This window comes from Erithacus rubecula (genome assembly GCF_903797595.1).
Source record: "Erithacus rubecula genome assembly, chromosome: 14".
In the NCBI taxonomy this organism is placed as follows: domain Eukaryota; kingdom Metazoa; phylum Chordata; class Aves; order Passeriformes; family Muscicapidae; genus Erithacus; species Erithacus rubecula.
Window position 1 is genome coordinate 18,236,616 of NC_136666.1, and position 23,461 is coordinate 18,260,076.

A 23,461-nucleotide genomic window follows, 5' to 3' on the forward strand; every position below is an offset into this window, starting at 1 on the left:
GCTGTGGTTAATTACCAGAGTGAGGGGAGTGACATCAGTGCTGCCCATGGGTTATTTTCATTTATTTCAATTATTTCTTGGTAGGAATATTCTTTATTTCCACATGGGTTGTTTCAATGTTTCTTTAACACAGAAATTTGGGATATATCCCAAATCCTTGGGATCACCCAGCCAAAAAAAAAAAAAAAAAAGGGTTGGAAACATTGAAAACAGTGAGATGGGAAAATAAAAAATAATCTTTTTGATCTGGGATTTCTTGCAAACCAGTTTGAAGCTGAAACCTCAAACCTTTTTAAAGCTAAATAATATCAATTTTTTGAATATTCCCATGAGGAAATATTTAAAATATCTAAAACACAACTGGGCTGGAGGAGGGGAGAGGAATTTTCTTCTTCTTCTTGTAGATTTTTCCCATCTCTGCTTCCCAGGGACACAATCCCTGTGCAAGGTGGGGATTTTTAATGGCATTATTATTATTATTATTATTATTATTATTATTATTATTATTATTATTATTATTATTATTATTATTATTATTATTTTATTATTTTATTATTATATTTTTATTATTTTATTATAAACCATACTATGATGATATTATAATATTAATACAATATTATTAGTATATTATTATATTATTTCTCTTTCTTATAGAATTAATTATAATAAAATAAGAATTATGATAGAATTAATTTATATATTTATTTATTTCTCTATATTATTTATTTATTTTATTATCTATATGGCATTATTTTTTATGACTTTTTAAAGGTTTTTATGGCATAAAAACTTGATAAACCATCAAAGTGTAACAAACCCTCGTGGCTTTATTATTTATCAATTTATTTATTAATTATTGCTGGTTTTTTTAGGGATGGATGTGCAAACAGAATTGTTCTTGTTATTGATTGATTGATTGATTGATTGATTGATTGATTAATTATTGCTGTTTTTAGGGATGGATGTGCAAACAGTATTGTTCTTGTTATTGATTGATTGATTGATTGATTGATTGATTATTGCTGTTTTTAGGGATGGATGTGCAAACAGAATTGTTCTTGTTATTGATTGATTGATTAATTATTGCTGGTTTTAGGGATGGATGTGCAAACAGAATTGTTCTTGTTATTGATTGATTGATTGATTATTGCTGTTTTAGGGATGGATGTGCAAACAGAATTGTTCTTGATTGATTGATTGATTATTGCTGTTTTAGGGATGGATGTGCAAACAGAATTGTTATTGATTGATTGATTGATTGATTGATTGATTATTGCTGTTTTAGGATGGATGTGCAAACAGAATTGTTCTTGATTGATTGATTGATTATTGCTGTTTTAGGGATGGATGTGCAAACAGAATTGTTCTTGTTATTGATTGATTGATTGATTGATTGATTGATTGATTTTTGCTGTTTTAGGGATGGATGTGCAAACAGAATTGTTCTTGTTATTGATTGATTGATTGATTGATTGATTGATTGATTATTGCTGTTTTTAGGATGGATGTGCAAACAGAATTGTTATTGATTGATTGATTGATTGATTGATTGATTGATTATTGCTGTTTTAGGATGGATGTGCAAACAGAATTGTTCCTGTTTGTTTTGCTCTCAGCCAAACAAGAGCAGAGTGAAGCTCTGAGAGGTTTTTCCTGCTCAGGAAATGATTTTAATGGTGGTGCCATGAAACCCTTCAGTTCTGAGCACTCTTTCTGCTGAAGAAGTGGTTGTAAAGCATCAGAAATAGTGGGTTTTTTTTCCATGTTTCACATCGATTTGTTTCATTTTTTAGCTGTCAGCACTTGAGTTTGGAGCTGAAATGCTTTATTCTTTTAAGGCATCTTCATTTCTTACCAAGTACCTCCTCTGTTCTCATTAGTGCCTCTGGGACAGAATCAGAGTAAAGTGTGAAGAAGGTTCTTGGGGTTTTTTAGGAAAAAAAAACAAACAAAACTCCATTTCTATCCAAAGAGTTGCAGTGAGGTTCCCAATTCAGCACAGTAAAAATCTTGTGGCAAATTTGATTTCAGTGTGGCTGCTGCAAACCTCATTAAAGACATGAATCATCTCATTAAGGGTTTTTAAATACCAGGAGCAGTTTCAGGGGATGGGGAAAAACCTCCTGTGGACACCTGGGTTTGAGGAGTTTGGGGTTGGTGTAGCACTTTTCTGATCTTGGCACTTCAGGTTTTGAGAATTCACGTGGAAAAACAAAAAAAACCAAAAATCAGGGCAGTGTTTGAGACTGAATACTTTGCACAGTTTGAATTATGGGAGGGTTTGTAGTCAAATTCACAGATTCCAAATGCAAATTGTGGTTTGGGTCTTCACCCTTCAGTGGCTGGGAAATTGCAGAACCTTCCCTGGTGTGCTGAATTAGCTGCTTTGATCCCAAAAATATCCATCAAGGACTGTTTGGACTTGGATATTACAAAATATTCAGGTGTTTTGTGTTGTGATGCAGGTAACCTGTCACATCAGTGGGGTTTAGGCATTGTATTTCTTTAGGATTCCTTGGGAATCCTAAATTCTGCAGGGATTTCATCATTCCCACCCTCCTGATGATGAACAAGCCCCTGCCAAGCTCTGAAATGTATTTTACAATAAAAACCAGGCTCTGAGGTTGATTTTCTGGCTCCTTCCTGCCCACTTGATGCACACTGGTTATTACTGGTTGCACTGGTTTGGGAAGTGTTTTTCTCAGTTCCTGGAGAAGTGAAACAGGTGACAAGTTGTACCAGTCTGATTCATTAGATCATATTGGGAGGCACTAAATGGCTGTGTTAATGAAGATGCTAATTAACAGCTCAGCTCCTCCATCCAAAACAGGACATGCAGCTCTGATGGGAGAAACAGAAATGGAATGGGAAAAAGTTTCCTTTAACCCAGGAATGATGACACACAAATGGAATTTTATCACTCTCCTTTTAATGTCATTAATCTCCTTTCACCTGTGTGGGTTGGTTCTGCTGCATGGCAGAAACTGAGCAAGTGAAAATGGAAGTGAAATTCTGTTTGGAGCTGAGGATTGGCACAGCTTGGATATTGTCAGTGGAGAATTGCTTTTACATCCAGCTAGAGCAATACAAAATTATGAGCATCAGGCATTCTAGCAAGTGATTAAAAAATAATTAGAATTACAACCTTTATATTGCATCGAGTCCTCTGCTCAGGTTTTTGCCCAGAGTGGGAAACACCTTGAAAAATCTCTCATTGTAGATTTGGGAGGAAATGCTGAGTGTTGTAGTAAATATGAGAGCATTGGAATAAATTTGGGAGAACTGGAATAAATTTGGGAGCATTGTAGTAAATAGGGGAGCATTGGAATAAATATGGGAGTATTGTAATAAATATGGGGGTACTGTTATAAATATGGGAGCATTGTAAGAAATAATGGGAATATTGTAGTAAATATGGGAGCATTAAAATAAATATGGGAGTATTGTAATAAATCTGGGAGCATTGTAGTAAATATGGGGGCATTGTAATAAATATGGGGGCATTTTAGTAAATATGGGAGCATTGTAGTAGATACTGAGCATTGTAAGGAGTATGGGAGTATTGTAATAAATATGGGAGCATTGTAATAAACACGGGAGCACTTTTATAAATCTGGGAGCACTGGAATAAATATGGAAGTATTGTTATAAATAGGGGAGCATTGTAATAAATAGGGAAGCACTGTAAGAAATAGGTGAGCATTGTAGTAAATATGGGAGCATTGTAATAAACATGGGAACATTGTAATAAACATGGGAACATTGTTATAAATATGGGAACATTGTTATAAATATGGGAGCATTGTAATAAACATGGGAACATTGTTATATATATATGGGAGCATTGTAGTAAATATGGGAGCATTGTAGTAAATATGGGAGCATTGAAATAAATCTGGGAGTATTGTAGTAAATCTGGGAGCATTGTAATAAATCTGGGAGCATTGTAGTAAATATGTGAGTATTGTTATAAATGAGGAGCATTGTAATAAATGTGGGAGCATTGTAATAAATCTGGGAGCATTGTAGTAAATATGGGAGCATTGAAATAAATCTGGGAGCATTGTAGTAAATATGGGAGCATTGAAATAAATCTGGGAGCATTGTAGTAAATATGGGAGCATTGAAATAAATATTGGGAGCATTGTAGTAAATATGTGAGTATTGTTATAAATGGGGGGCATTGTAATAAATATGGGAACACTGTAAGAAATAGGGGGAGCATTGTCAAAGGGGACAGAGCAATGGCACAGAGCCTGTACAAACTTGCTGCTTGCCAAGCTTCAAGGCTTTTGTGGTGTGGCTGAGGATGCTGAAGTGCCCCATTAACAGCTTGTTTTCTTTCTTTGAAGCAAATGGTTATGAGCCTTCGAGTGTCGGAGCTGCAGGTGCTGCTGGGCTACGCGGGCAGGAACAAGCACGGCCGCAAACACGAACTGCTGACCAAAGCCCTGCACCTGCTCAAGGCTGGCTGCAGCCCCGCCGTGCAGATGAAAATCAAAGAACTCTATAGGAGAAGGTTCCCCCAGAAAATCCTGACGCCAGCAGAGCTGTCCATGCCCAGCGTGCACTCCAGCTCCATGCCGGCCGCGCTGTCGCCATCCAGCATTCCACAGCTGGCCTACGACGGGCACCCCGCCAGCTCCCCCCTGCTGCCCGTGTCCCTGCTGGGACCCAAACACGAACTGGAACTGCCACACCTCACCTCGGCCCTGCACCCCGTGCACCCCGACATCAAACTGCAGAAACTGCCTTTTTATGACTTGCTGGATGAGCTGATCAAACCCACCAGCCTCGGTAAGGAGATGAGCTGGGTGTGTGTCTGTGGGAGGGACAGGAGGTTCTCTTTGAAATGGGGAATGGAAACCACTTCCTTCTAAATTTATTTTGAAATTAAGGGGCTCTCAGGCAAAGATATGGGAGTTAGGAATAACAGTTCTTTACCAGGAAAATTAAAATAGCAATGCAGCATTACACAGAACAATCCCAGCCCTGGCAGAGTCAGAATCCAAGCTGGCACAGTCAGTCAGTCAGGGTGGTGGCACAGTCCCATTCCATGGTGCTGCATCCTCCTGCAGGGGCAGATGTGGCTCAGCTGGAGCAGTGCTCCTGGAGAAGGGGCAGTTTCCTCTGAAGCTCCAGGGATGATGTGCAAGGGTCTGGATTTCCTCTGGAATCCAGTGGGAAGAAGGTCCCTTGGTGTCCAAAATCTCAGTTTTTCTCTGGGTAGGAAAGGCTTGGCTCCTGCCCTGGCTGGAGCATCTCCCAGTGGGATGATGGAATTTTATCAGCCATGCCCTGGGACTCAGTGGCCATGAACAGGAGATATCTCCTGGAGGGAGGATGGGCTGTGGGAAGATAAAGATGATTGCCCAGCTGGTTTAACAATGGCCCATTAGCAGGAGATATCCCCACAGTGATAAGAGTCACTGCCACACCCAGTTTTTAACAATGGCCCATTAACAGGAGATATCCCCACAGGGATAAGAGTCACTGCCACACCCAGTTTTTAACAATGGCCCATTAACAGGTGATACCTCCTGGATGAAGGGTGGGTCATGGGAAGGTAAAGATGACTGCCCCAGCTGGTTTTTAACACCTGAGCCATGAACAGGAGATATCTCCTGAGGGAGGATGGGCTGTGGGAAGATAAAGATGATTTCCCAGCTGGTTTAAAGATGGCCCATGAGCAGAGAATGTGTGCCAGGAGATCAGGGGCACTGCCCCACCCTTCTGCAGTTGGTGATAAATCCACATTTCTGGCCATATCAACCCAACACATTGTGTTTGGGGGATGTTGGTCACATTCAGCTGCTGCTGTAGCAGCAAGTGGTTAAATATTGCATCACAGCAGTGTTTAGAGAATTGCTATTTTTGGGAACTTTTGGAACAGATTGTTCTGCATGGAGAGACATCTTACCTAACACTCATTAGTTGCTTTAGCTGAGCCTCTAAATATGGTTTAAACATCCGTTATTTTTAAAGGGGGGGCTTTGACAAGAAACAAACTAAATATTAGGGAAAAAAAGAAAAAAAAACCAAAACCAGTTGGCTTTCAGTAGTTCTTCTAAACCACAGAGTTTCATTATCATTATTAAAAAAAACAAAACCCAAACTAAACAAAACTACCCCCAGATCTCTCAAGCTTCTAAAATGTTCTCATCTGTGCTGGGGAGGAATGCCAGGCTGGAAATTTGCTGGATCCATTACAGTCTGAACATCTGAATTTAGGGAACTTGTGGTTGTTTTGCAGTTGTGGCTACTTTTTCTTGCAGCTGATTTTTGTATGAAGGTTTAAATCACTGATGTGAGGAGCTGCTGAGAAGAATCTGCTGCTCCCAGAACATTCTATGATGTCTGATTTTTCATGGTAACATTCTTTTTACAACATGGTTAACTTCTAATACTCTTCAATATTACCTGAATGCACCAGTGCTGGTGATTTCTGTGTGTTGGAACCTTCTGCTGGCTTGAAACCTCAGGAAAAATTCCCTGCTGGTAGGAGGAGCAGATTTGTGAGAGGAGATCTGGGGAGAGAGGGTGGGTGAGTGAGGAAAAAAAAAAAAATAAAAGTCTTTTGCAGAAGAAATCCCTTGTAAACAAAGCTGAGCAGGTACTTTCCAGTGCCAGTCTGAAGGTGTGGGAGGCTGATGTGTGAGTGCTGAGCTTGTCTGTGCATCTCTGAAAGATCTGGCACTGTTGTTTGTATATATATATTTTTTATTTTTGTTTTTCTATTTAGCTGCAGTTATTGAGGGAAAACCAGATTTTGATAACTTGATCTTCTGTTTCAGGTGGTTTTTCCACCTGATGTGTGAGTGCTGAGCTTGTCTGTGCATCTCTGAAAGATCTGGCACTGTTGTTTGTATCTTTTTTTTTTTTCTTTAGCTGCTGTAATTGAAGAAAAACCAGCAAGATTTTGGTAATTTAATCTTCTGGTTCAGGTATTCTTTGCAGAGGTGCACTGTATCTATTCAGCTTTAATCTAAACCCTAATTGATTAATAACCATTCCAGGCAGTGCTGGTGGTGTCAGCTAATTAGGTGCTCAGTATGTGTCTCATCACTTTTACATTAGAAATATTTCAGAATAAGGCTGTAATTTCCACAAGACATTCCAGTGCAGGGATGGATTTATTTATTTACTGCTGGATGTGGGAAGAGCCCTTTGCTGTCAGCTCTGTGTGTGACAGACCCCAGCCCCAAATTTTGGGAGAATTTGGAGACCTGCCAGGTCTCAGTGCCTCAGGAGCTGATGGACAATGGGATATTTTTCCCCTTTTGTGGAGTGTCAGGGTAAGAAAATGGAAGTGAAATTCCAAGCAGATATTTGGAAGCAATCCCTGTCCTTTCTTTTAACTTCAGGAATGTTTGGGGCTTTTCTTCTGTGGGGGAATTCTGTTTGTCTGAAGAAATCCTATTAAAAAACCTTTTAATTGAGCATTTGGGGCAAGAGCTTCAGTGTCCATGCAGGTCATAAAATTCTGGAATGGTTTGGGTTGGAAAGGACCAAATCTCATCCCCACACCTTCCACTCTCCAGGATGCTCCAGCCTGACCTTGGACATTCAGGGATTCAGGAACAGCCATAACCTCTCTGGGAATTCCATCCCAGCCTCTCCCCACCCTGTCCAGATTCATTTTCTCCATTATTGATTCTTGGGCTGCAAAATCTGGAATAATTTGTGGAATATTTGCCCCAGATGGTTTGGGCACCCTTGTCTGTGCTGCCAGCAGTGTGGGTTTCCTCAAGTGTCCCATGTGTGGGTTCCCTGGTTTGTTTTCCCCTGGCAGCTCTTCCTGCAGACACTCACAATTTGGAATTTAGCCAGAGTTTCTGCATCTCCTGCTTGCTTTTTCCCATCAGATTACTCATGGGGTAGGGATAAAAAAACTTTTGAATTTACTCTGTTTCCCTCCCCCACAAGGATGAACTGATGACCCCCATGTGGGGTTTGGAATAATTCTCTGCCTGCTTGAAACAGAACCAACTGAAAGAGAAAGAAAATGTGTGTGAGACAGAAAAATTGTCTGATTCAAATTTCAGAATCCTCCTGAAATGACATAAAACTGGGCAAAGCCCATCCTTGGGTTGTTGCCAGGTGCAGGTGGGACAGCTGGGAAGCTTTGCTACAATTTTCTGTCTGTTTTTAGAAGTTGATTGAAGAAGCAATAATTGGAGAAAGCCTCAGGGCAGGGAGTTGCCCAACAGGGCACTTGATTCTGTACCCAAATATTTCGTGTGGGTGGGTAGCACACAACTAATGAGAAGAACAGATAAGGAAATGAAATCTGCTCACTCTTATTTGTAATGTCAAGGACAAAAGGAGGAAATAGAAACAGAAATAGAAAATTCTTATATTTGAATGCAGCTCCAGCCTGGTTTTCATGGCATGCAGGGATTTCTCCATCTGAGCTGAATCCCAGAATCCCTGAGATTGGAAAAAACCCCCAAAATCCCAGAGTCCAACCTTTGATCAGCACCTTGTCACCAGCCTGAGTGCCCCATCCAGGACATTTTTTTGGTGTGAGACAAAGAGCCATTTGTTCATTTGCAGTGGAGCTGTTGAATTTGATCCACATTTTATGAGTCACCCTCACTGCCAAGGGCTGGGATGGGTTTGTGTCCCAGCCAGCTCCTTGTTCTGGGGGGTGAATGTCCATGGAGATCATGGTTTAACCACCATTTGAAGTCATTTTTAATTTTTTTATAAGGCTTTTTAATGTTTGGAAGGGAAAGCTGCCCACTCTGATGCAATGGATGCAAATTGCTTTATTCCTCTGTTGTTTTCCTCACAGGATCTAAAAAGGAGAATTTTGGTTGTTTATCAAATGAAGCTGCAGCTCTCACTTAATTTCCCCATTTCCAACCCCCAGAGCACAGACTGTTGCTAATTGGTTGTTTTTTAAGCACATTTTCTAAAAGTAACTCCTAACACACAGATAAGATCTCTTTTGTGTGGTGAAATGTGTTTACTGCCAGTAACCAGGCCCAGAATTTGCCAGATTATTATGGAAGGGACAGGAGATAGTTAAGCAACAGCAAATGTCATTCCTAATTGCTTGAGCTGTGTAGTTGTTCCAAAAAATCATTTTAACTGGCTTAGGGGTCTTTACTTACCTGTAAGGGAAATGAAGCTTTTTATTTTTATTTTTTTATTCTCAATTGAAAGGATTTAAGAGGCTGTGAGCTCTCCTCCTGTTTAAAATCAGTGCAAATGGCACAAGGATCATCCTCCTGCAGTTTATTTGCTGTGCTTCAGCTCTCAGTGATACAAACACAGCACTGAAAGCTGCATCTGAGCCAGAGAAATTAGAATTTTTACCTGCAGCCTGCTGGAAGGAAGAGGCACAGATCACACATTATCCCTCAGAGCCAGCAGAATTCCAGCTCCATCAGAGCTTCCAGTGCTTCAGGATGGAGATCTTAGTTGAATTTTTGGGCTCTGCTACCAGGATTTCTGCAAGCAGCAGAATTTCATCCTCCTTCTCATGCTTCCCAAGCAGCATTTGAGCTCCTCACTTGCACTTCCATGAATTCTCCTTTGGCTGGGAGCAACCCTGGTGCCTCTGGATGGAGTTCTCAATTTAATTCCTTAATTTCTGGATTCTATTACCACCATTTCTGCAAGCAGCAGAATTTTCCTCTCCTTCTCCTGCTTCCCAAGCAGCATTTGTGCTCCTCCCATGAATTTTGCACTTTTTGAACTTGCACTTCCCATGAATTTTCCTTTGGCTGGGAGCAATCCTGGTGCCTGATGGAGCCAGACCTTGCAGCTGAGCTGCCTAAAAATCTTGAGGGTGCCTGTAGTTCAAGGTACAGCCATGAAACAATTAAACAATTCAGAGCAGGAGAAAGCTGAGTTGGAAACCATGAAAGTTTTGTTTGGCAAGGATTTCTCCTTTTTCTCTATCAGCAATCTGATCTCAGGCTCTGTGCAATTGCTGTTATGGTTTATATGAAAGTCACGCTTTTACTGTCTTGTGTGTTTATTATTTTTTTTGAAATGTACTTTGTGGGAGGAAGTTCAACAAAACACTAAATTCTCAACTCAAGCTTTTGAGTTCTCTGATTTCCGGCCCTGCAGCTTTTCATTGTGCAAGGATGGGGTGAAATAAAGGCTCAGTGCTGGGGCTGGGCTGGAATTGGGTTCTTGCTTTTGGATTTACCTGTGCTGGGCTGTCCACAGCCAAGAGTGTTTCTTTGGAGAGAGCTCTCAGCAACTGTGGAACTCCTAAAAAAAAAATAAATATGGATTTATGTATAGAGCTGAGGTCAGTGGGATTCCAGGGTATGGATGGAGTGAGATATTCCAGGATATGGATGGAGTGAGATATTCCAGGGTATGGATGGAGTGAGATATTCCAGGGTATGGATGGAGTGAAATTCCAGGGTATGGATGGAGTGAAATTCCAGGGTATGGATGGAGTGAAATTCCAGGGTATGGATGGAGTGAAATTCCAGGATATGGATGGAGTGAAATTCCAGGGTATGGATGGAGTGAAATTCCAGGGTATGGATGGAGTGAAATTCCAGGATATGGATGGAGTGAGATATTCCAGGATATGGATGGAGTGAGATATTCCAGGATATGGATGGAGTGAGATATTCCAGGATATGGATGGAGTGAGATATTCCAGGATATGGATGGAGTGAGATATTCCAGGGTGTGGATGGAGTGAGATATTCCAGGGTGTGGATGGAGTGAGATATTCCAGGGTGTGGATGGAGTGAGATATTCCAGGGTGTGGATGGAGTGAGATATTCCAGGATATGGATGGAGTGAGATATTCCAAGGTGTGGATGGAGTGAGATATTCCAGGGTATGGATGGAGTGAGATATTCCAAGGTATGGATGGAGTGAGATATTCCAGGGTATGGATGGAGTGAGATATTCCAGGGTGTGGATGGAGTGAGATATTCCAGGATATGGATGGAGTGAGATATTCCAGGATATGGATGGAGTGAGATATTCCAAGGTGTGGATGGAGTGAGATATTCCAGGGTATGGATGTCCCAAGATCCCAGGACATGGATGTCCCATGGATTTTCCAGACATGGCTGGAATTCAGCTGAGAAGCCACTTGGTTTCCACAGAATCACAGAGAATATAAAATATCCTGAGTTAGGACTAACAAAATCCATCTCCCTGGCCCATCATCCCTGAGGAAAAAAGTAAATAAAAGGAAAAAATCCTTTTTTTGAGAGGAGAACTCCAGAAGCAGGATCCTTGCAGGGATGTGGCACTGCTGGCTTTGTGCTGCTCCTCTGAAGTGTCTGAGTTGGTGTTTTTAGGAATAAAAATTCACATCACAAAGCCTGAAATCAGCATTTGAGCTGTGGGCCATAATTTAGGTGTGTGAAGGAATAAGGAGGATCCTGTGATGTTCCTTCCTTTTGACAAAATGATGGATCAGGTGAGATCCAGGAGAGGAGAGGGAGGAGTTTGGCCATGGAATGTTGGCATGGAAATGTCCCCAAATCTTCCTGCAGCTCTTCAGAAATTCTTTACCCTGTGACTGATTTAAAGAATAATCAAACAGAAATGTCTGTCCAATTGCACATAATTTCCAGCTGATCTCCCTTGTATTCTGTTTATACAACATATCAGAAAGAATTATAAAATCCATAATATTTATGGATTAATTGTAGCCCTTGGAGTATTTCCAGGCTATTTTCATATATATATTTAGGCACAATTTCAAATAAGCTCCTTCACATCTCTTTACTCCCTTCCTTTCCCACCCCCAGGGTGGCTCTGCCTGTTCCTCCTGAGGATTAACTGGGAGTTGAAGAGAATCTAAAAATGATTTTGAAGGGATAAAAGCAGCAGCTGACCAGAACCAGGGCTCAGTTTTTCATCTGCTCTAAGGTGAAGGTGGCCCTGTCACTTCTCTTTTCTCAGGCTGTTTGTGGGCACAGCTGTGACCTGTGCAGGTGGCAGAAAATCTCTTGAAAAAAAAGAAAGATTTGGGTGTTTTTACTAAAATGTTTCCCCTCAAGTAGTTCTGGAGTGTTTGGAAAGTTTGAGCATCCAACATCTATTGTGCTAAGTGATTGAAATGAAGCAGAATGGCCAAGGTGGGATAAAAAGTGAGAATTTGGGATTTTTCTTGGTGCTGGAGCTCAGATCTCCTGAATCCCACAAGTGGGGGATGGCAGATATTGGATTTTGGGGTGCAGAATCCTGATTTGGTCTGGGCTGGGATGGATTTAGGGTGACTGAGGAGCTTTTCCAAGGAGAAAGTGGCTCCAGGAGGGGTCTGGATGTGCCAAATGTTAAATATATCTGCATTTGATGGTGGCTGCTGGTTCCAAAAAATGACAGAACTTGGGGCTCAAAGGTTGAGAGGCAAAAATGTGAGTGTGTAAATAAATCTGGTTACCAGGAACTCCAGAATTTGGGGTGGCTTTAAAGCCTCAAGGTGGATCCTCTCAGTTCTTGGCTTGGTTGGAGGAGGAAAATTGAATTTTCAGCAGTGGTAATTGATAGAGAATTAAACTTAATGTGATGCCTTCTGGTGTTTAAATAAAAAGCAAAAAGAGGAATCTCACCTGGCTGGGGAGGGAAAACAAGAATTGGGGAATATCCTGAGCTGGGATACCCCAAAATCCCACCCTGAGCATTGCCCAAATCTTCCTGGAATTCTGGGAATGTGCCCAAAACTTTTTCCTGATTTCCCTGATTAGGAAATCCCAGGCAGCTCTTGATATTTCTGGTTAATATTTGGGCAAATTTAACTCATCCAGACCATTGGGTTAGTGAATAACCAATTAGGAATCTCTTGTTTTTCTTACAGCATGCAGCAAAAATTTCCTCTGCTCCTCATCCTCTTCCTTACTCCCAAAAAAACCCCTATTTTTGCTAATAAACACAATTATTTGGAATCATTAATGATATCTTAGATAATTCTTATATAAAGTACAAGTTTAATTTCAGTCCAAGCCCCTCTTTAAAATATTCCCTTCAATATTTAATAATTGCTGCTGCTGATGAGAAGATGAATCTCATTTAATTGGATTTTAAGAAGCATCATCACCTCAACTCCATGATAAAAAAATAAAAATTCATGAAAGGCTGAATGGCAATTCAGAGAGTGGCTTTTTCTCAAGACAGCAAGAGGTATTTTACTGCAGAAAGATTGGGTGGCTATTTTTAGCCCTGGGTACTGGTGAGGTGGAACAGAATATTTTTAGAGCTGTAGAAAATGCAGCCACTCAAACTGGGTTTTTTTTGTTTTTTTTTTTTTTTTCTGGAGGGGTTTTCCCAAAATAAAGAGCAGAATTAGTAGAAAATGGCTTTTCTATATCATTTTTATTTATTGAATAGGTGATCTGTTGGTTGTGTGGATATACATTTATTTATATGTTTATTTTTATATACATACTCGGTGTTAACATCCTGATATTCATTTTAATTTATATATATATATAACTATATTTCTATATGAGCCTACTTATATATTTTACATATGTATATATTTTTATATGTTTCTATATATTTTCTATTTATACATATCCATTTGTATTTAAATATTAATATATATTTATATATATATTTCTATTTTTAGAGATATATGTGTTCCTCTACCACTTCAAGTGGTTTGGCCCTCTGTATGCCATATATTCATATTTTATATATTTCTATATATTTTATATATATACATATCCATTTATATTTAAATATTAATATATATTTTTATATATATTTCTAGTTTTAGAGACATATATGTTCCTATACCATTTCAAGTGGTTTGGCCCTGTAAATGCCATGTATTCAAACAGTTTTCCCTCAAATTTGGGAAACTTTTTGCCTCAGTGAAATATTTTAAGGAAATTCAGGAATGGCTCATTCCTGGACTGAGGTAAACCTGGAATAATTCAGAAATGGTGGAAAAGTGAATTAGGAAAAGAAAATTTTAGGTGAAGAAACTGAGACTTTTTCAACATTTTGCACTCTTGACTCTTCCAAGCTCTGTAACATTCACAGTGCTAAAGAAAACATTTTAATATTTAATAAATCATAATTATAGAAAAGAAAGAACAAACCCAACCCCCCCAAAACCATTCCTGGCATCTTTCTGAACAATCTCCACATTAACTCTGTTTTCCTGGCTTGATTCCAGCTTTATTGGATTATAAATTCTATTTTCATCCTCTTGGTTTGCAATTGCTGATCTATTTTTACCTTTCTTTTGTTAAATAATGATTGCAGGGCATGGTTGTGTTTGTAGCCATCACAATGATTTTATTGTCTAAAATGATATTTTATTTTATTTTATTTTTTTTCTGGTTTTAATCATCCTCCAGAACATTTAAAAGTAAATTATGTGCTTGATTTGCCAGGATCTGTTTGGTGTTTTAAACACAGCAGACAGAGCAGATGAATTAATAGAAATGTTTAATTTTTTTCTGCACTCTGAAATTCCAAATTTCCAATTGGAAAATCTCTGCTCTTTGGGAATAGAGGAGTTGGAGCCAGAGATAAATGTGGAAATTCAGATTTTTAGTGGCAGAGCTGCTGTTGAATGTGGTCTGGGGGGATTTTCACACATCATTTGTAGGGCAAGCAGATCTAGGAGGACTAGAAATGAGCATGAAAATAGGATAAGGGAGAAAAGCACCCAAAAAATCAGATTTCATCCCTTTTTTAGCTGCATCCATGGGGCAGCTGAGCTGAGCCAAACTCAGCTGTGGCTCCTGTGCCCTCCCTGCCTCTGTCAGGAATTCTGGAATATTTTTGGAGTATCTTTGCCTCATTAACAGGGTTTTGGTATTTCCCTTCCCTCTCTGTAATTTGGCCATGCTCCCCTGGAAATGACAGAAAACAGAAATGGAGAGAAGGGGGTGGGAGAGCTGCTGCTGTCCTGGGAATGGGGGAACTGGGAATGGGAATGGGGGAACTGGGAATGGGGAACTGGGAATGGGGAACTGGGAATGGGAATGGGAATGGGAATGGGAATGGGAATGGGAATGGGGGAACTGGGAATGGGAATGGGGGAACTGGGAATGGGAATGGGGGAACTGGGAATGGGAATGGGAATGGGGGAACTGGGAATGGGAATGGGGGAACTGGGAATGGGAATGGGAATGGGGAATGGGAATGGGGAACTGGGAATGGGGAACTGGGAATGGGGGAATGGGAATGGGAATGGGGGAATGGGAATGGGGAACTGGGAATGGGGGAACTGGGAATGGGAATGGGGGAACTGGGAATGGGAATGGGAATGGGGGAACTGGGAATGGGAATGGGGGAACTGGGAATGGGAATGGGAATGGGGGAACTGGGAATGGGAATGGGGGAACTGGGAATGGGGGAACTGGGAATGGGGGAACTGGGAATGGGAATGGGAATGGGAATGGGGGAACTGGGAATGGGAATGGGGGAACTGGGAATGGGGAATGGGAATGGGGGAACTGGGAATGGGAATGGGGGAACTGGGAATGGGGGAACTGGGAATGGGGGAACTGGGAATGGGGGAACTGGGAATGGGAATGGGAATGGGGGAACTGGGAATGGGAATGGGGGAACTGGGAATGGGGGAACTGGGAATGGGAATGGGGGAACTGGGAATGGGGGAACTGGAACTGGGAATGGGGGAACTGGGAATGGGAATGGGGGAACTGGGAATGGGAATGGGGGAACTGGGAATGGGGGAACTGGGAATGGGGGAATGGGAATGGGAATGGGAATGGGGAACTGGGAATGGGGGAACTGGGAATGGGGAACTGGGAATGGGGGAACTGGGAATGGGGGAACGGGGAATGGGAATGGGGAATGGGAATGGGGGAACTGGGAATGGGGGAACTGGGAATGGGGGAACTGGGAATGGGGGAACTGGGAATGGGAATGGGGAATGGGAATGGGGGAACTGGGAATGGGAATGGGGGAACTGGGAATGGGAATGGGAATGGGGAACTGGGAATGGGGGAACTGGGAATGGGGAACTGGGAATGGGGGAACTGGGAATGGGGGAATGGGAATGGGGGAATGGGAATGGGGAACTGGGAATGGGGAACTGGGAATGGGAATGGGAATGGGGGGAACTGGGAATGGGGGAACTGGGAATGGGGGAACTGGGAATGGGAAGGGAATGGGGGAACTGGGAATGGGAAGGGGGAACTGGGAATGGGGGGAACTGGAACTGGGAATGGGGGAACTGGGAATGGGAATGGGGGAACTGGGAATGGGAATGGGAATGGGGGAACTGGGAATGGGAATGGGAATGGGAATGGGGGAACTGGGAATGGGGGGGCTGGGAATGGGGGAATGGGAGTGGGGGAATGGGAATGGGGGATTTGGGAACTGCAGTTCACAGTCAGTGAAACAAGGGCACAGCACAGAATTCCAGGAGGGTTTGAGTTGGAAGGGAGCTGAAATCCCATCCCCTGGATCCCATCCCATCATCCCATCCCATTATCCCATCCCATCCCATTATCCCATCCCATCCCATCCCATCCCATTATCCCATCCATCCCCATTATCCCATCCCATATCCATCCCCATTCCCATCCCATCCCATTATCCTCCCATCCCATTATCCCATCCCATTATCCCATCCCATTCCCATCCCATCCCATCCCATCCCATCCCATCCCATCCCATCCCATCCCATCCCATCCCATCCCATCCCATTTAACCCCTTATCCTCTCATCCCTTTCCAAATTTCCTCTTTGTGACTGCACAAAAGACACTGAAAACACCAAGAAACCCCAAAAGAAATGTCAGAAATTCTCTTTTTTTATTTAGTTTTTTTATTTCAATCAGAAACTCTTTCCTGTCCTGGTGTGGCTCCTGAGCCATTTTCCCCAAATAAATTTATAAATTATTTAATTTGACCAGTACAACAGTTGGATATTAGGAAATATTTCTTTCCTGGGAGAGTGGTGAAACTTTGAAACAACTTCTGTGAATGTGGAAGTTCAAACCCCACTTTTCATATCATTATTTAGTAAAAAAATAAATATTTTAGCAACATGAGCAGAGGAAAAAAATTGATTGAATTTTAGAGCATTTGGTCCAAACTTTGTCACAGTTTTCCTGCTGCAGATATTTCCAGTTCTCCCATCTCCTTAAATTGGAGCTGCTGCAAAAAGAGGGAAAAATTTAGGAAATCCAAGGAATTTTGGTGGATAATTGAGTTTTAAATGAAAGTGACATTAGTTAAATCATCAACAATTTTTAATTAATAAAATTGAGCTCACACCAAAAGTTCCCAAAAACCTTCCAGAATTTTTCTAACAAATCCAAATTGATAATTTCCAGGCTAAAGCAAATTATAGCTGAAAAAAAAAAATAAAAATCAAGGCAGCAGATAAAACCATGGAAAAAGAAATTACAACTGGAATTCCCTCATTAACTCTAATTCAGCTTTTGTTTAATTAGAGTTTGTAATTGTGATCTTGCCATTTACAGCTAAAAATGGAAGAGCAAATGGGAGAAAAAAAATCAGATTTTTCATTGTTCATTGTCCCCATTGTGGCTGTGTTTTCCTGCAGACATTGTGCCAGCAGGGAGGAAATGGATGCATTAAAAAAAAAATAAAATAAAAAAAGGAAGTTATTTATAAAACTGAATTCTTTCTCAAAGAAACTTCGTGTTCCTCATTCCTGCTCACCCACAATTGGAATAAATCAATGATTGTATTAAAAACCAAAATAAATAATGGGATAAAATGAAGGATTTTGGGGCAGTGTCATGCAGAAAAAGATGAAAAAAATGAGATTTTGGGTGGTTATTGCTGTAATATTTACACTCAATGCCTTTGCTGTTGTTGGTTCTATCCCAATTATTTATTTGTTTTGGTTTAGGGTAAGACAAAGAAATCATAAATGATACATATTTGGGATAAATTAGTACTTTTATAAACTTTTAATAAATTATTATTACGGAGTTTAGTAGATTAGTTATTTTAATTTGTTTTTTTTTTATTGTAGAAATTAAGTGTCAGGGATATTGTTGAAGTTATTTTTGGATAAGTGAATAAGTTTAGGGATTAGAAAAGTATTAAAATTTTTAAAAAGTTTAGAGATTAGAGATATATGAAAGTTTTTTTATTTTGAAGGATATTATGAATTGAAGTAATATGGTTCATTGATTGTTTTCTTTTAATATAGAATAATTATAATTAAAATGATTCACACAAAATCTCCCCATTCTCCCCCTGAAATTTTCACTCAGGGATGAGTCAAGAAGTGCAATAGTGTAAACCAAAAAATGGGAAATTTATCCCATATTTATCCCATATTTATGCATTGTTTCATGCAGAAATAATTATAAAATTATTAAGAATAATGAGATTGAAGTGCAACTTCTAAGCAACTTTTCATTCAGTGTGTGGTGCTGAGTGTGCAATAATTCTGTGGGGAGTTGAATCTTTTATTAATTATTTCAGTATTTTTCTTTTCATTTTTAATTTTTATAAATATTTTTAAGCCATTTTCATTGCTTTAGCTCAAAACATTATTTTAGAAATATTTCCCATTAATTTCCAGCAAGAACATTTTATTCTGTTTGTTTCTGGAAAGGAAAAGCTCCAAAATCAGAGATTACAGCTGCAGATCTTGGATTATTTTAGATATTTTTGGTGCATTTGGTGTCACTGGGCGCCCAAAATCTGCATTTAAACACCCCAAAATTCCAAGAATTTTTGGGAAAAAACATCAGGAAAAAATCTGGGAAAAAATCAGCCAAACCCCCCCCCAAAAGAATAAAATAAAATAAAATAAAAATACCAGAGTGAAATGTGAGCTCTCCCTCTATGAACTTTTCCATGCTCTGGTGCACTGAGGGAAATAAAAAAAATGAGAAATCCTAAGATAAATTTTTATTTCCCATTAAATCCCAGTGATAAAAATCTTTGATTTACCTCCATATCTCCATCCTTATTTTCATCAAATTTATTCAATATATTTTTATTTACAGGAAGCTTTTAATGACAACTCCCAAAGCTGTTCAGAGCCAGATGTGTCTGGATTTAATTATTTCTTTAATTTTTAATTTTTTTTTTTTCATTTAAAACTTTTTGAATTAATTATTTTTCTGGTTTTATTTTGATTTTTGCAGCCTCAGATAACAGCCAGAGATTTCGGGAAACCTGCTTTGCCTTTGCCCTGACACCCCAACAAGTGCAGCAGATCAGCAGCTCCATGTGAGTAAAGAAAAATCCAAATAATTAATAATAAAAATAAAAAAAAAAAGGCAACTTTTCATATCCCTCACTTGGAGATTGGAAGGGAAAATTTCTCTGGGAATTTTTTTTTTGTTGTTGTTGTTGTATGGGGAGGAGAGAATTCAACGCCACCATTGAGTTTTGGGATTAAGATGCCTAAAAATCCAGAATTTTGCTTCTTGTTGCTCATCTTTGCCATTAATTAATGAATTAAATCTAATTTATCAGTCTGGTAATTTGTTATAAAGTTGGGACTTTATGGTGATACATCAGAATTTTCTTTATAATATAAAAAAACCAAAACAAACAAACCAACAAACCCCCCCAAAAGCAAAGAAAGCAGCCAAAACAAAAAAAAAACAAAAACACAGAAAAACCCCACATAAAACCCCAAAAATAAACAAGAAAAAAAAAAAAAAAAAAAGAAAACCCCAAAAATACCAAAACAACTACAACAAAAAAACCCCATAAAAACAGAGGTAAGAATTGATTTATTTACCTCAAAAAAATAAAAATTCTTCCTTTTAAACTCTCTTTGAGAGTGGAGCAGCAAAATCTGGTGTCCATTATATAGACCTGAAAATGTGAATTTTACACTTTTTTGTCTAAAAAAAGAATCTATATCACAATATTGAGGAATCTTGATAAAAACAGGATTTTTTAACCCATATTTTGTTTTTTCCAGGGATATTTCTGGGACCAAATGTGACTTCACAGTACAGGTCCAGCTAAGGTAGGGATTTTCTTGTTGGTTTTTAAGATTTATCTAAATAAATGTATTTATTTATTCCCAACCTTCCCGAAAGTTTGGGAATTCCTGGATGGAAAAGAGTCTGATCCTGCTTGATTTTCATGTCAAATCAAGCTGGAAAATCCATGAGCAGAAATTCCAAAATCTTCTTATTTAGGAATTTTGGGAATTATCAGCCTGGTTAATTTAGGGGTTTTAATCAATGATAAATGGATTAAATTCTCTTTCTCAGCCAGGTGGATAGGATGGAAAATCCATGAACAGGGATTCCAAAATATTTTTCTTTGGGAATCACCAGTCTGTTTAATTTGGGGTTTTTATTTAATCATAAACTGACTAAATTTTCTTTCTCAGCCAGGTGAGGAGGGATGGAAAATCCATGAGCAGGAATTCAAAACTCCTTCTTTAGGAACCAACATCCTGGTTAATTTGGGGTTTTTAATTAATCATTAATAGATTAAATTCTCTGTCTCAGCCAGGTGGGGTGGGATGGAAAATCCATGAGCTGCAATTCCAAAATCTCCTTATTTAGGAACTTTGGGAATCACCAGCCTGGTTAATTTGTGGATTTTAATCAATCAAAAATGGATTAAATCCTCTCTCTCAGCCAGGTGGGGCTTTTCCTGCTTTGTGATGTTATTTGAGGGCTGTGTTTAGCAAGATCTGTTGTGATTTCATAGCTCAGTGGAAAAAATTCCTTTTGGGAAGAGAGATGATCTTGAAATCACTGTGAAAGTTAAAGATGTTTTTGCTTTCAGGTTTTGTTTATCAGAAACCAGTTGTCCACAAGAAGATCATTTCCCACCCAATCTGTGTGTGAAAGTAAATGGGAAACCATGCAGCCTTCCTGTAAGTAAAATCTTATTTTAATACACATTTTGGGATGCATTATTAGGAACTATCTGCCTGGAAATTGATCCAAATCTTTGGAATGAATAGAAAATATTAATTAATATGTTTTAGCCAGTAGATCCAGAAGTTAATATGGAAATTAAAAACCTCTTTTCAAGATCACATATTTAGTAACATTAACATGAGTGGAGAGAAAAAAAAAAAATTGAATATTAGAAACTCTGGTCTAAACTTTGGGGTTTTTTTGTTTTTTGCTGAGACAGGAGAGGTGACAAAATTCCCTTTAATATTCTGTGGGCAGGGTTAGGATTTTGAATTTCCATCAAGAGAAACAACTTCTAAAACGCTCAATATTTCACTGTCTGCTCCTTCTCTCTTAAAATTAAACACAGAGCCTGCTCCAGGTGTATTGGGAGGACAGCAAGCAGAAGGACTGTGGGGTTTTTTTTTTGAGAGTTGAAATATTTTGTTTTTTAGGGTTACCTGCCACCAACCAAAAATGGAGTTGAACCAAAGCGCCCCAGCCGACCAATCAACATTACCTCACTCGTCCGCTTGTCCACCACGGTCCCCAACACCATCGTGGTGTCCTGGACTGCTGAGATTGGCAGAGTGAGTCACTCCTCTCTCTCTTCTTGCCATAATCCTGAGCAGAAAATGCTTGCTGGGTGTGCTGGTGTGGAGGACAGTTATCTGCCAATAAAGGCAGGAGATTCTCTTTGAAATGGAGGATGGGAACCCCCTCCGTTCAAATTAATTTTGAAATTAAGGGGGTTTCAGGCAAAGAGATGGGAATTAGGAATAACAGTTCTTCACTAGGAAAATTAAAATAGCAATGCAGTGTTACACAGAACAATCCCAGCCCTGCCAGAGTCAGAATCCAAGCTGGCACAGTCAGTCAGTCAGGGTGGTGGCACAGTCCCATTCCATGGTGCTGCATCCTCCTGCAGGGGCAGATGTGGCTCAGCTGGAGCAGTGCTCCTGGAGAAGGGGCAGTTTCCTCTGAAGCTCCAGGGATGATGTGGAAGGCTCTGGTTTTCCTCTGGAATCCAGTGGAAAGATGGAATAACTTGGTGTCCAAAATCTCAGTTTTTCTCAGGGTAGGAAAGGCTTGGCTCCTGCCCTGGCTGGAGCATCTCCCAGTGGGATGATGGAATTTTATCAGCCATGCCCTGGGACTCAGTGGCCATGAACAGGAGATATCTCCTGGAGGGAGGATGGGCTGTGGGAAGATAAAGATGATTGCCCAGCTGGTTTAACAATGGCCCATTAACAGGAGATATCCCCACAGGGATAAGAGTCACTGCCACATCCAGTTTTTAACAATGGCCCATTAACAGGAGATATCCCCACAGGGATAAGAGTCACTGCCACACCCAGTTTTTAACAATGGCCCATTAACAGGAGATATCCCCACAGGGATAAGAGTCACTGCCACACCCAGTTTTTAACAATGGCCCATTAACAGGAGATATCCCCACAGGGATAAGAGTCACTGCCACACCCAGTTTTTAACAATGGCCCATTAACAGGAGATATCCCCACAGGGATAAGAGTCACTGCCACACCCAGTTTTTAACAATGGCCCATTAACAGGTGATACCTCCTGGATGAAGGGTGGGTCATGGGAAGGTAAAGATGACTGCCCAGCTGGTTTTTAACACCTGAGCCATGAACAGGAGATATCTCCTGAGGGAGGATGGGCTGTGGGAAGATAAAGATGATTGCCCAGCTGGTTTAAAGATGGCCCATGGGCAGAGAATGTGTGCCAGGAGATCAGGGGCACTGCCCCAGCCTTCTGCAGTTGGTGACGAATCCACATTTCTGGCCACATCCTGTATTGCAGCCCGAGACAGGGACTCAGTGAGGGCACAGATAAAAAGATCAAAGCATCCTCTAATCCTTTTGTTTGTTAATTTGGCCAAACTTCAGACTTTGTATCTCTTGGTCTTGCAAGGAGCAAGTGGCACAGAGCACAGAGCTGTGAGTGGGGCCACAAATTGTAAATGGGGTGACTGCAACCAAATGTACTGAGATAAAATGAGGTGCAGTGAAATGGACAAAAACTTGCCAGAATTATCCCCATTGAAGTCTTGAAATCAGGGAAGAAAAGGATCAAAACTTGCCAAAAATTATCTCCATTGAAGTTCTGAAATCAGAGCAGAAAGGTTAACAGAGAGACAGGAGAAGAAATGAAATGGTAAAAATTTGAAAAGGAGAAAAGGCTGAAGGGGAGTGAAAGCAATAAAAGTGAATGGGATGAACCAAAGCTTGTCCAGTTGATCTGCTCTGAAATCACAAGATTTAATTCCCTTTCCTAAAAGGAAATTTTTCCTTTCAGGAAATGGAATCTTGAAATCAGAGAAGAAATGGATGAAATTAAATGCTAAAAAAAAAGAAAACAACAAAACCCAACTGATTCCATTCCATTGACCTTTTTTACATTTCTACCATTATCCCTCCTGGTTTTGATCATTTTTTTTTGTGTCTGTGGGACATTTTTTTTGTGTCTGTTACAAAAATCACCGACGTTCCGCCGGGCTAATGAAATCTGGAACGTGCTGCAAAAAGTGACTCCAATAAATCAGCTCATGAATTCCTGAGCTGCTTTCAGTGCTGGCAGCAAAGCTGCTGGATGGGCATTCCAGAGGCTGCCACTGCCCCCAGCCTGTTTTTTAAAAGTGCC

The 23,461-nt window shown here is 40.1% G+C and overlaps 1 protein-coding gene across 1 annotated transcript in view; it reads left to right on the top strand.

Annotated features, from left to right (window-relative positions):
* The window catches only part of PIAS1 (protein inhibitor of activated STAT 1), a gene marked incomplete at its 5' end in the record, with an annotated part of 53,687 nt that overhangs the window by 16,591 nt on the left and 13,635 nt on the right, over nucleotides 1–23,461 (top strand). The window contains 5 exon segments of the mRNA XM_079317743.1: nucleotides 4,353–4,797; nucleotides 19,067–19,151; nucleotides 19,858–19,905; nucleotides 20,682–20,772; nucleotides 21,253–21,387. Coding sequence (XP_079173869.1) covers nucleotides 4,353–4,797; nucleotides 19,067–19,151; nucleotides 19,858–19,905; nucleotides 20,682–20,772; nucleotides 21,253–21,387 — 804 coding nt within the window.